Source organism: Rhinoraja longicauda, chromosome 26, assembly GCF_053455715.1.
Source record: "Rhinoraja longicauda isolate Sanriku21f chromosome 26, sRhiLon1.1, whole genome shotgun sequence".
NCBI classification, from domain to species: domain Eukaryota; kingdom Metazoa; phylum Chordata; class Chondrichthyes; order Rajiformes; family Arhynchobatidae; genus Rhinoraja; species Rhinoraja longicauda.
Window position 1 is genome coordinate 6,766,990 of NC_135978.1, and position 12,938 is coordinate 6,779,927.

A 12,938-nucleotide genomic window follows, 5' to 3' on the forward strand; every position below is an offset into this window, starting at 1 on the left:
CAGCATCTTTGGAGAGAAGGAATGAGTGATGTTTCTGTTCGAGACCCTTCAGACTGAAGAAGGGTCAGTCTCCCATTCCTTCTCCCCAGAGATGCTGCCTGTCCCGCTGAGTTACTCCAGCATTTTGTGTCTATTAAGATAAAGAGTCTGTTACTCAGGGTAGGGGAATCATGAACCAGAGGGCTTAGGTTTAAGGTTGGAGAAGAAAGATTAAATATGGACTTGAGAGGCAATATTTTCATTCAGATGGTGGTGGATATATGGGATATGCTGCCAGAGGAGGAAGTTGAGGCATGTGTAATAACAGCATTTAAAAGACACTTGGACAAGTGTAAGCATAGGAACGGTTTAGAAGGAATATGAATCAAATGTGGACAAATAAGACCGGCTTAGATGGGGTAACTTGGTCAGTATGGACAAGTTGGGCTGAAGGGCCTGTTTCTGCGCTGTATGACTAAATCTATTAAAATAGTGACAAGCTGTTTCCTGGTAGCTCTTAGGTCCTATGGATATTTGATTATTTTGCTCAAGAGTCGAGAGTGCTTAATTGTCATATGTATCAACAATGGAATAATTAAATACTTGCAGCAGCACAACAGGCCTGTAACACCACACATGTGGATAATATATAATAAACAAAAATTCAATCATTTAATAACAAAAAAAGCCCAAAGTCGTTAGTGCAACCAGAAACTATACATTGCTCATAGGTTAGTGTTACGTAATGATCAAGAGCATGCTGGTTGTTGCGAAAGCTGTTATTGAACCTGGTGGTCCCTGTTTTTAGACTCCGATGGTAGAGTGTGACCAGGGTGTTGCGAGTCTTTGATGCTGGGTGCCTTTTTGAGGCAGCGCCTTTTATAGATCCCTCCTATGATGGTGAGGTCAGTAATGACTGGATGGTGGCCGATTAATTTGCAGAATCTGTTAATTGCTGCCACAACCAGCATTTATTACCCATCTTTATTTGTCGTTGGAAAATATGGCGTTTAATCGCCTGAAACGATGCTGCTTTTCTGGTGACAATTACTCAGATTTTGAGTTGGGAGTTCTCTGATCTAGACCCAGTAATGATGATGGAACATCAATTATGCTTCCGTGTCAGACTCTGGAATTGTACAGCCCACCATAGTGAAGCAATTGATAATACATGGACAAGTTTGATCTGCTGAATCATCCAGAGTTACAGGTGCAGTTTGGCCAATCTAAAATGCTGCATTGTCTCCAAAGTATTTCAGTTGATTTTGTTTTGTTTAATTAAATATTGATTGTGAAATTAAATGGGAATGAGATTTGCAAAGGCAAATATAAAATGTGGGAGTCATCAGTTACCAACACTGCATACTGTTTCACAGGAAATGCTTCCACTTTGAGGAATCACAACAGTAGCCGATTTGGAAAATACATCCAACTCCAATTAAACAGGTAATTTTTGGAGCAGCTGAATGTATTTAATCAATATGCTCTATCTTTTTTCCCCAGTTAGCCACTGCCTGAGAGAATGCTGTTAGCTCATTTGTAAATGAGTTAACTGCTTTCATATTGCCTGAGTGAGTTGGTAAGATAAGTGTCACTCAGTCTTTCTGTTTGCCTATCTGGTACCATGTTTCTGAAAGTGAAAATGTGTATGCAATTTGAATTCAGGTCTGTGTGTGGGAATGTGGGGAGGGGGGCAGGAAAAGAAAGGATCGCGAAATGTGTTCCTCGAAGCTTTTCTGTAGGAATGGTTGCCTGGGATCATCTGTAATTGCTGTACTGAGAAACCTCAGACTTGGTCTTTTCTACAGTCCCTTGCAACAAAGTATGTTGCTTTATTTTCCAGATGCCGGCAGCTGCAGGGAGCTTCGGTGCAAACTTACCTGTTGGAGAAAACACGAGTGGCCTATCAAGCTCCTTCTGAAAGAAATTTTCACATTTTTTATCAGGTTTGTCTGCAGAATTGCATGCAATGTGGCTTTCTGATGTGTTAGAATTCAAACTGGGGAAAATAGAAAGATGCGAGCTATATTATGCACTGTCTTCCACTTTGCTCTCTTTATTGTACATGAGTTTGAACTGATTGTATCTACGTATGTAAATATATCTAATCTGACTGGATAGGATACTTTTCACTGTACCTTGGCACATGAAACAATAAACCTAAATAATAGATTAATTAAATTTTATGAATCAGTAAATTATGTCGTACCTCATGTTATAAAGGAAAATAAATACCATTCATTCAATTGGGATTTATATTAGGATATGGCAAATGTTGGGATATTAATGTAGATGAAACAAGATGATGGCAGCATTTAGCAGCTCCTGCAGAGCAAACGGGTAAATTCATTATATCGTAGATGCAGGTATAGATGCAGTACTGAAACTGCGCTCCTCAAAATCACCAACGATCTTTTCCTCCCCTCTGACGCTGGCAACCTCAACATCCTCATCCTACTTGACCTCAGCGCCGCCTTTGACACCATAAACCACTCCATTCTCCTTACCCGACTTGAAACCTCCTTTAACATCACCGGCACAGCCCTATCCTGGATCAAATCTTACCTCTCCAACAGGCACCAGTTCATCTCCATTAACAACTGTAAATCCCCCACCGCTCCCCTCCCCCAAGGTGTCCCCCAAGGCTCAGTCCTTGGCCCCCTCCTCTTCATCCTCTACCTGTCCCCCCTTGGTCAATTAATCCGCCGTCATGGTCTCAACTTCCACTGCTTCGCCGATGATATCCAGCTCCTCATCTCCACCAAGTCAATCTCCACCACCACACACTCTACACTGACAAACTGCATCACTGAAATAAAATCTTGGCTTCAATCAAATTTCCTCAAACTCAACTGCAACAAATCCGAAATCATCATCATTGGTCCAAAAACACTCACCAAATCCACCCAAAACTTCATCCTCAATATTGATGGTCTCCCAGTATCCACCTCCCCTCACATCCGGAATCTTGGAATCATCTTTGATCAAACCCTCTCCTTCGACAAACACATCACCAAGACAGCCTTCTTCCACCTCAAAAACATCGCCCGTCTCCGTCCATCCCTCTCCTCCACAGCTGCAGAAACCCTCATCCACGCCTTCATCACCTCCCGTCTGGACTACTGCAACAGCCTCCTCTATGGCTCACCCTCAAAAATCATCAGTAAACTTCAATACATTCAAAACTCCGCTGCCCGTCTACTCACCCACTCCCCGATCCGTGACCATATCACCCCCGTCCTTTACAAGCTCCACTGGCTCCCCATCCCCCAGAGAATCCAGTACAAAATCCTCCTCATGACCTACAAAGCCCTCCATAACCTGGCCCCATCCTACCTGACTGACCTCCTCCACAGACACACTCCCACCTGCACCCTCCGCTCTGCTGCTGCCAACCTCCTGTCCCCCCCCATCCAGACCAAACTCAGATCCTGGGGGGACAGGGCTTTCTCCATCGCTGCTCCCACCCTCTGGAACTCACTACCCCAAACCGTCAGAGACTCCTCCTCACTCACCACATTCAAAACATCACTGAAGTCTCACCTGTTCAGCACTGCCTTCAACCACTGACCGTCACCTCACCTTCTGTCTCCTTGTTCTGTTCGTTTACTTATTTATCTATTTATTTTCTTCTCTATGTTCTAGTAATCCCTGTAAAGCGTCTTTGAGTGTTTGAAAAGCGCTATATAAATGTAATGCATTATTATTATTATTATTATAATATGGAAACTAGATTGCTTTTTCCACACGTGGAATATTTCTATTATTTTATTTATTTCGGATTAACAGATTTTCTTTTAAAATTGTTGGCTATCGGCATCCCACTTTACGTTAGAGCTGTTGGATCCAGAACTGAGGTTTGATAAGCTTCTGACAGCAAATTCTTAGAGAGAAATGGGCATAAATGAGAAACGATAATAGAGGTAGCAAGATAATTGAAAGTAGAGTTGCGACCCCAAAATATCGCCTCTTCTCTTTCTCTAGAGATGCTGCCTGACCCACTGAGTTACCCCAGTTTTTTGTCCTATCTTCGATGTAAACCAGCATCTGAAGTTCCTTCCTACACAAGATACTTGACCACTCTCTTGCATAACTTGTCTGTGTTATGCTACTGATTTGGTGATGGGCTGAAAACCAGAATTTATTAATGTAATGTTTCTTCAGATAGTGAAAGGAGCGACTGAGGAACAGAAATCAGAATGGGGTCTTCATGGAGTAGCAGAGTTCTTCTGGTTACCAAATGCTGAGAAGGCTTTAGAAGGTTAGAAGATTGATAACTGTACAACACTGTTTTTAAAACTCGAACAATACAAGTATCTACATTAATTTTTAAGTACATTTCTTGCAGATATTTAATTCATTAGCAGTTCTTCTGTGACATTGCACATATTGGACGATGCTGCATTTTGCTCTATAGAGCATTGGTGCTGTTGTCAGCAAATTTAAAGATGGCATTGGAGCTACCCAGTCATGAGTAGCCAGATCCAGTTCTTTCTCTCTTGCACAAGCCTTCATTTTTGAGGCCAGTTGACTTACAAAGCTGCTCTACCTCATTGGCACAGACCAAGAATTGAACTTGGTGTCTTCCTATTTTTGACTGTTGCTTTCCGTCTGAGTAGAGTATTTTCCATTGGCTGGACTCATTGAAACTGCTTTTACAGTGAAAGAGAGTTTGGAATCCCCTTGTTTGTGTATCCAAAATTTGGTGATCACCATTAAACTATTATTGCTATGATTCAGACTTTTTGAAGGTTAATATTTTCTCCAGTTTATTGTAACTTTGTATTTGTCTATCCTACACGTGCATTAATTCTGTCGGGTAACTTCTAGCACACAGTTCTAAAGAATATTTGGTCAGTCAAATGACAAAATGATCTACTGAGAAAGGGATGGAAATGAGCAATAAGAAAATAAGAATAAAATGGAAATGGTTTATGTAGGTATTTTGGGTAGCCATCAAACTATCAGTCAAATTATTTTGTACTTGTTCTGCAGAGGACCAGTTTGATGAAACCAAAAATGCAATGCTGCATTTGGGTATTGATCATGCCACCCAACACCAAGTGTTCACGGTAAGTGAGTATTGTAATTTAGTCCTTTACGTTAAGTGAAATTTTATTTGTCGAATTATTAACATTGAATAAGTTAATTCTCTATAAAGTAGCATATTTATTACAGGAAAGCTTTTATGCCCCATGTGTGTAATTAATGATGAAAGCTGCCAAAGGCTCAGAAATGTTTGATTTTTCGCTCTTTATATGACAACAACTCAAACCCAATAAAGTGACAGGAAAGTCGGTTCAAATATTTTGGTATCCCAAGTTTTGAATGAGCATATCATTCCTTATTTTTTTAAATTAAAGATGGTGAGTAGTTCCTTTTAATAGTTAATGCAGTACAACTCTGATAATCCATTTCCCGACTATTCTGAAATACCAGTGGTTCTGTACCTGGCCTGGTTACCATGCTCCTTTTCAATCGCTGGGAATTGGTTCCAGTGTTCCACTGAGTCTTGTCAGGCTCGTTGTAAAACGTATTATTTTACTGTCTAATATCCTTTTTAAAAATATATATTGTGTGTGTGTAAGAAAATAACTGCAGATGCTGGTACAAATCAAAGGTATCACAAAATGCTGGAGTAACTCAGCAGGTCGGACAGCATCTAGGAGAGAGGGACTGGGTGATGTTTTGGGTTGAGACCCGAAATGTCACCTATTCCCTCTCTCCTAGATGCTGCCTGACCTGCCGAGTTACTGCAGCATTTTGTGATACCTATTGTGTGTGGAGCATATTTGGAATTGTGCAGCAAATCTAGTAGCACAGTAGTCCCGAGAGTCACAATTTAAGGTGTGATCTGCAGTCAGCATCTCTGACAATGGAGCTATTTATTACTCCATCACAGTACTCGTCCAGATTATTTTTGTGCTCATGTCGTACTTGAATCACTGCACATTAGCTGTCACAATGCTTTATAAAAAGTAATAATATTTGTAATAATTAAAGCAGGTTTTTGGAAGTACTATCGTAAGCCAGTATATTAATTTTAATCAATTTGTTTGTGTTTTCCCCATATTTATGGTTTCTTAATATTTGTTTTTTCAAATAGATTCTCATTGGCCTTCTGCATCTCGGCAATGTGCAGTTCAGCTCTCCAATTGATGAGTCTTATCCTTGTGATCTCAAAGCAGAAGCTAAAAGTAAGAAACATACAATTGATTATTATCCAATAAAACAAAATCATTGGAGTTCTGAGAAAGTTCTGGTTTAATACATTTCTGGTAGTTATAGGATCATTTGTTTCTGCGTTCTGCAGCTGCGGCTCACCGGCAGTCTCTCCGTCTTTTTTTTGTTTTTTGTCTATTGTTATCGTTTAAATGTATCTTTTGATTTATTTTTAACTCTCTATATGTGGGGGGTGGGGGAAACCTTTTTTCCCAATCTCCTCCTCAACGGAGATGCGACCTTTACCGTGTCGTATCTCCGTTCGCGCTACGGCCTAACACCGTGGAGTCGGCGGCCTCCATCTGGGATCGACCTTGAAGACTCCGGTCGCAGGGCCTGGACTTACCATCTCGGAGGCTTCGGCCGTGGGCCCTGCAGACCGCAACATCGAGAGTTCGCAGGTCCCTGGCTGGCAACCGGCTTTCGGGAGCTCCAGCCTTAGCAGCTTAGACAACCCCGAAGCGCGAGGTTTGATTGACCCGCTCGCAGGCCCCTCATCGCCCTGTGTGGCCTGGCCACGGCACTTTCCATCGCCCGGTGGGGGCTCAGGACCTTCATCGGCCTGCTCGGCTCGGCCCTGGGACTTTCCATCGCCCGGTGGGGGCTTCAAAAGTTGGGAGCCTCGATCGCCTCGTGGCACCACGGGAGAAGAATGAGGAGGAGATAAGACTTTTCTTAGCCTTCCATCACAGTGAGGGTGTGCCTGGAGCGATCACTGTGATGGCTGTTTGTTAAAATTGTAATTGTGTGTCTTGTGTTCTTTATTGTCTACTGCCGGACCCTGACGTGAGAGGACGCTGGTGCTATTTGTTCGCCGCTTCTCCGTCAGGACAGTTCGTTTGTTTGTTTTTATGTCTTGACTGTATTGTAAAGCGTCTTTGAGCATTTGGAAAAGTGCTATAAAAAATAAATGTTTATTATTATTATTATTATTAATTTGTTGACATGATTCGGTTCAAAATTGTGTGTACTATTTGGCTTGTTTTACAGTTCATGTTCCTTCTAGTACAGGGAATGATCCTGCATAAATTTCTGTCTTGCCATTTTTGCTGTTGTTATTAATCGGAATGCATGATTTCTTCAGGTTTTCTCGCAACCACTGCAAATCTACTGAACATTTCTGAGGAGGACCTTTTGGAACAGATAAGAATTCGGACTATAAAAGCAGGGAAACAGCATCAGATCTTTAAAAAACCATGCTCTAAAATGGAATGTGAGACAAGAAGAGACTGTGTGGCAAAAGTTATCTATGCAAAGTAGGTGGCATAATATTTATCTGAAAATGGATAATATTGAAGTGCATTAGTTAATTTAATTGAACATGGTAGTTTTACCAAACTGAAGATAGCAGGTGTAACCATTATTGTAAACGATCTCAAACTTGCACATGACTTTCCTGTGCTTTCATTGTGGGTGTACTGTTGACTTGGTATATTATTGGTTAAAATAATTGTTACTGAATCAGGCAATTTGCAATTCTTTGTCAACCAAATGAGTATTAATTTACTAATTAATCTTTATTCCATTTTCTGATCTTGTACTGGAGTCTCAAATTAATATAGATGACAAATTGGACCTGAAGTGATTTGAATTATTTTGAGGATGTGATGCCTATAAAGGCAAGACAAATAAATTGTTTATGTAGATGGTAAACTCTTTCTAAACGTAGCTTTCCCTCCAAATTATGACTTTTTGGACTATGGTCATGATTTGGTAAATTGGTAACTTTCAAGTAAATGTCCAGATAATTGATCCAAATGGTTTTGGTCAATGTAAATTTAATAGCCAGCATGTCAGAGAAACTTTTTTTTCATTAACTCTGAATTTTGTATCATCTGAGCTGGCAGATCTGTCAGTATAGATTTGAAGCTTCCAAATGTGTCAAGCTTATAAGAAGGGTCTTGACCCGAAACGTCACCCATTCCTTCTCTCCCGAGGTGCTGAGGTGGATAGAAAATTGGTTGGCGGACAGGAAGCAAAGAGTAGGAGTAAACGGGTCCTTTTTGGAATGGCAGGCAGTGACTAGTGGGGTACCGCAAGGCTCAGTGCTGGGACCCCAGTTATTTACAGTGTATATTAATGATTTAGACGAGGGAATTGAATGCAACATCTCTAAGTTTGCGGATGACACGAAGCTGGGTGGCAGTGTTAGCTGCGAGGAGGATGCTAGGAGGCTGCAGAGTGACTTGGATAGATTAGGCGAGTGGGCAAATGCATGGCAGATGCAATATAATGTGGATAAATGTGAGGTTATCCACTTTGGCGGCAAGAACAGGAAAGCAGAGTATTACCTGAATGGTGACCGATTGGGAGAAGGGAAGATGCAACGTGACCTGGGTGTCATGGTGCACCAGTCATTGAAAGCAAGCATGCAGGTGCAGCAGGCAGTGAAGAAAGCGAATGGTATGTTGGCATTCATAGCAAGAGGATTTGAGTTTAGGAGCAGGGAGGTTCTGCTGCAGTTGTACAGGGCCTTGGTGAGGCCGCACCTGGAGTATTGTGTGCAGTTTTGGTCTCCTAACCTGAGGAAAGACGTTCTTGCCTTAGAGGGAGTACAGAGAAGGTTCACCAGATTGATCCCTGGGATGGCGGGACTTTCATATGAGGAAAGACTGGATAGACTGGGCTTGTACTCGCTGGAATTTAGAAGACTGAGGGGGGATCTTATAGAAACATATAAAATTCTTAAGGGGTTGGAGAGGCTAGATGCGGGAAGATTGTTCCCGATGTTGGGGGAGTCCAGAACCAGGGGTCACAGCTTAAGGATAAGGGGGAAGTCTTTTAGGACCGAGATGAGAAAACATTTCTTCACACAGAGAGTGGTGGGTCTGTGGAATTCTCTGCCACAGAAGGTAGTTGAGGCCAGTTCATTGGCTATATTTAAGAGGGAGTTAGATGTGGCCCTTTTTGCTAAAGGGATCAGGGGGTATGGAGAGAAGGCAGGTACAGGCTACTGAGCTGGATGATCAGCCATGATCATATTGAATGGCGGTGCAGGCTCGAAGGGCCGAATGGCCTACTCCTGCACCTATTTTCTATGTGCTGCCTGTCCCACTGAGGTACTCCAGCTTTTTGTGTCTATCTTTATGTAAATCTATTGTTGGATTAGATGTTTTGTGTTTGCGATAACTTTATTTTTTTTACAGGCTCTTTGACTGGCTGGTAAAAGTTATAAATGGCTCTATTTGCTCGCATTCTTTCGGATGGACCAATTTTATAGGTACTTTTTATAACATTTAAATTTGGAGTAGTTACCTACTACTTTCTACAAGCAATTCTTGTTGTAAAGTGTGAAGACAATCAATTGACTTGGTGTTCTAATTATAAAATAGAAATAAGAAATCCAATTTATAATCTTCTGAATGGAAAATTATGCAGCAGAGAAACAGGCTCTTTTACCCATCTTTTCCAAGCTGACCATTAAGTACTTGGCTATCCTAATCCCATTTACTAGTCGGTCCATTGTCTAATACACCATGATGATTTGACAGCTTGTCAAATGGTTCTTAAATATTGTGGGAGTGCTTGCCTTCACCATTTTCTCGTGACGTGTGTTCCAGATTGTTTTCCTCTAAATCTCTTGCTCTGCACATTGTCCTCTGGTCTAAGACATATCCTGCCAGGGAGGATAGTGTCTTACCTGTTTACTCTATCCACGGCTCTCAGAATTCAGTTTCCCTCCCTCGACTACGTTGGCTCCAAGGAAGACAAACCCAACCAATTTAGCCCCACCTCCTAATTGAAATGTTCCATCCCAGGCAACATCCTGGTGAGTCTCATAATCACATGTTTCTTATGATGTGGTGACTACACCGGCACACAGTATATTCTAGCTGTGGCTTAACCAATGTTTTATAAACCACAACTAACGAAGACAACCATCTCATATGTCTTCTTCACCATGTACTTGCGCTGCCATCTTCAGGCATAATGGGGCTTTACACCAAGGAATCTGTTCATGGTATATGTTCTACCTTTATTTGATTTCCCATTTCCCTGCCACAGAATGCATCATCTCACACTTATCACGACTTCTAAGCAGATCAATATTTTTCTGTTGCCTAAGTCTTCCCTCCATGTTTCAACACCAATTTTCATGTAATCAACAAAATGTATTAATCATCCCTCCTGCATTCACATGCAAGTTGTTAGTGCATGTAACAAGCAGCATGAGCTTTGGCATTGATCCAGGACCCCCCCCCCCCCCCCCCACCCCACATCAACCATTACTCCTTTTGGAAGGGTCTCCTGACCCAAATTGTCACCTATTCATTTTCTTCAGAGATGCTGCCTGACCCGCTGAGTTACTCTAGCATTTCGTGTCTACCTCCTTTTACCAACCATATTTTGCATCCAACTTGCCAACCTTTTGGTTCATTTTATATGTGGAACCTTGCCAAATCCTTACTGTAGTTCATCAATCTATTTAGTTAACTCTTCAAAAACCACAATTGAATTAACCAGACAGGATCTGCCACTAACAAATCCTTGTTGCCTATCCCTGATCGATCCTTACCAAGAGTGAATTAAATTAATTTCATTTTGCGTCCCTGTGAGCATTCCATCAAGACTGAATCAATGCCCATTCTGAGAAGAAAAGTGATTCAAACCCTTCAGAAGTTCAATTTATTGTTTGCCATTCGGGTGATCTCCTAAAAATAGTTCCAAAGCCATGGCTGGAATGTGGTTTACTGTCATAGAACAGAAAGTGGTGATTAATCATTGTATGTTTCATTGTGCAATGTGAGATTTCTTACTTTCATTTTATAAATTTAAGCCTTAATAATACACATCCTTTAGAAATAGGAACAAGTGTTTGTAAGACATTAAAATTGTGACATGTGATAGCGACCACTTAAATTTTGCATTTCATTTTGAAATTAAGTCATGAAATGTTGGAAGTATGGTTTTTATTGGAGCAAAACAGTTATATTCCACCACTTGTTCGTGCAGGTCTACTGGATGTATATGGATTTGAATCATTTCCGCAAAATAACCTGGAGCAGCTTTGTATAAACTATGCAAATGAGAAACTCCAGCAGCACTTTGTTCGACACTATCTCAAGGCACAGCAGGTATTTCAAGTCTTTATTCCAATGTAACCTTTCAAAAGCATAGTACAGTTATTTCATGTACTCTGATGTATTAGTTTTCAGGAAATTAAAGACCTGAGAATCTTAAAATATAATAGACAATAGGTGCAGGAGCTAGTTCGGGCCATTCGGCCCTTCGAGCCAGCACCACCATTCAATGTGATCATGGTTGATCATTCTCAATCAGTACCCCGTTCCTGCCTTCTCCCCATACCCCCTGACTCCGCTATCCTTAAGAGCTCTATCTAGCTCTCTCTTGAATGCATTCAGAAAATTGGCCTCCACTGCCTTCCGAGGCAGAGAATTCCACAGATTCACAACTCTCTGACTGAAAAAGTTTTTCCTCATCTCCATTCTAAATGGCCTACCCCTTATTCTTAAACTGTGGCCCCTTGTTCTGGACTCCCCCAACATTGGGAACATGTTTCCTGCCTCTAACGTGTCCAACCCCTTAATAATCTTATATGTTTCGATAAGATCCCCTCTCATATGTTGAATTAAAATAGTTATCGTTATTAATACAGCTAAGGTAGAATGATAAAATACTATGAGAGCCATCTTATTTATCCTTCCCAATTTTTCAAATGCCCAGAGATATTAAAACCTATGGAAGAAAACAATGCATGTTAGGGCACCATGCTGAGATATATAACTTCAACAGAATTTTAGAAAGATATAAATGTTTGTTTGATCAATCTCTATCCTGACACATTGCCCAAATATTAAACAAGTAGAATTGATCAATGATATCCGTTACAAATGGATGCAACTTCATTAATTCCACGCATTAGGAGCACTAACAAATCCTTGCTACCTACCTCTGATCGATCCTTTCCAAGAGTAGATTACGTGAATTTCAATTTGCCACACTGCCAGTAACGTGCAAATATTTATATTTCTACAAGCAGAATGTGGTGCTTGGGTGTCTGGAAGATTTATTGCCTCCCTCATTTCCCTCTTTGTTGTTCTATTCTTCAGGAGGAATATACCTCAGAGGGTCTAGAGTGGTCCTTCATCAGTTACCAAGATAACCAGAGCTGTTTGGATCTGATTGAGGGGAATCCCACCAACATCTTTTCCCTTTTAAATGAGGTTGGTTATTTCTTCACATGTTCTTTGTAAGCAAATGCTGAATCTGAAATACAGGCCTTTAATAAGGTTCTGCGTGGTAGGTTGCTCTGAAAGGTTGGATCACATTGCATCCAGGGAGAGCTAGCTGCCTGGATAGAGAGTTTGTTTCATGGAAATAAGCAGAGTGTGCTGATGGGAGGTTGTTTTTTCAGATTGGAGGCCCGAGACTAGTGGTATGCCTCGTGGATCGGTGCTGGGCCCATTGCTATTTGTGGTTTATATCGACGATTTGGATGCAAAAATACAGCATGATTAGTAAGTTTGCAGATGACACTAAAGTAATGGTAACATAGATAGTGAAGGTAATTATCAAAAATCAGAACAGAATCTTGATCAGCTGGGCAAGTGGAATGAGGAATGGTTAATGGAGTTTTGTGCAGATAAGAGCGAGGTATTGCATTTTGGGAAGTCAAAGCAGGGCAGTACCTTCACAGTAAATTATAGGGCCCTGGGGAGTGTTGTAGAGCAGAGGGATCGAGCAGTACAGATACACAGTTCCCTGAAAATGGCGTC

The 12,938-nt window shown here is 41.2% G+C and overlaps 1 protein-coding gene across 2 annotated transcripts in view; it reads left to right on the forward strand.

Annotated features, from left to right (window-relative positions):
- The window catches only part of myo19 (myosin XIX), a 45,743-nt gene that overhangs the window by 14,497 nt on the left and 18,308 nt on the right, over positions 1-12,938 (forward strand). For both annotated transcript variants that reach the window (XM_078422107.1, XM_078422108.1), the window contains exons 6-14: positions 1,356-1,425; positions 1,823-1,925; positions 4,144-4,240; positions 4,975-5,051; positions 6,086-6,176; positions 7,286-7,457; positions 9,348-9,421; positions 11,155-11,276; positions 12,273-12,386. In XM_078422107.1, the coding sequence (XP_078278233.1) occupies positions 1,356-1,425; positions 1,823-1,925; positions 4,144-4,240; positions 4,975-5,051; positions 6,086-6,176; positions 7,286-7,457; positions 9,348-9,421; positions 11,155-11,276; positions 12,273-12,386 (920 nt within the window). The remainder of the gene's footprint in view (positions 1-1,355; positions 1,426-1,822; positions 1,926-4,143; positions 4,241-4,974; positions 5,052-6,085; positions 6,177-7,285; positions 7,458-9,347; positions 9,422-11,154; positions 11,277-12,272; positions 12,387-12,938) is intronic.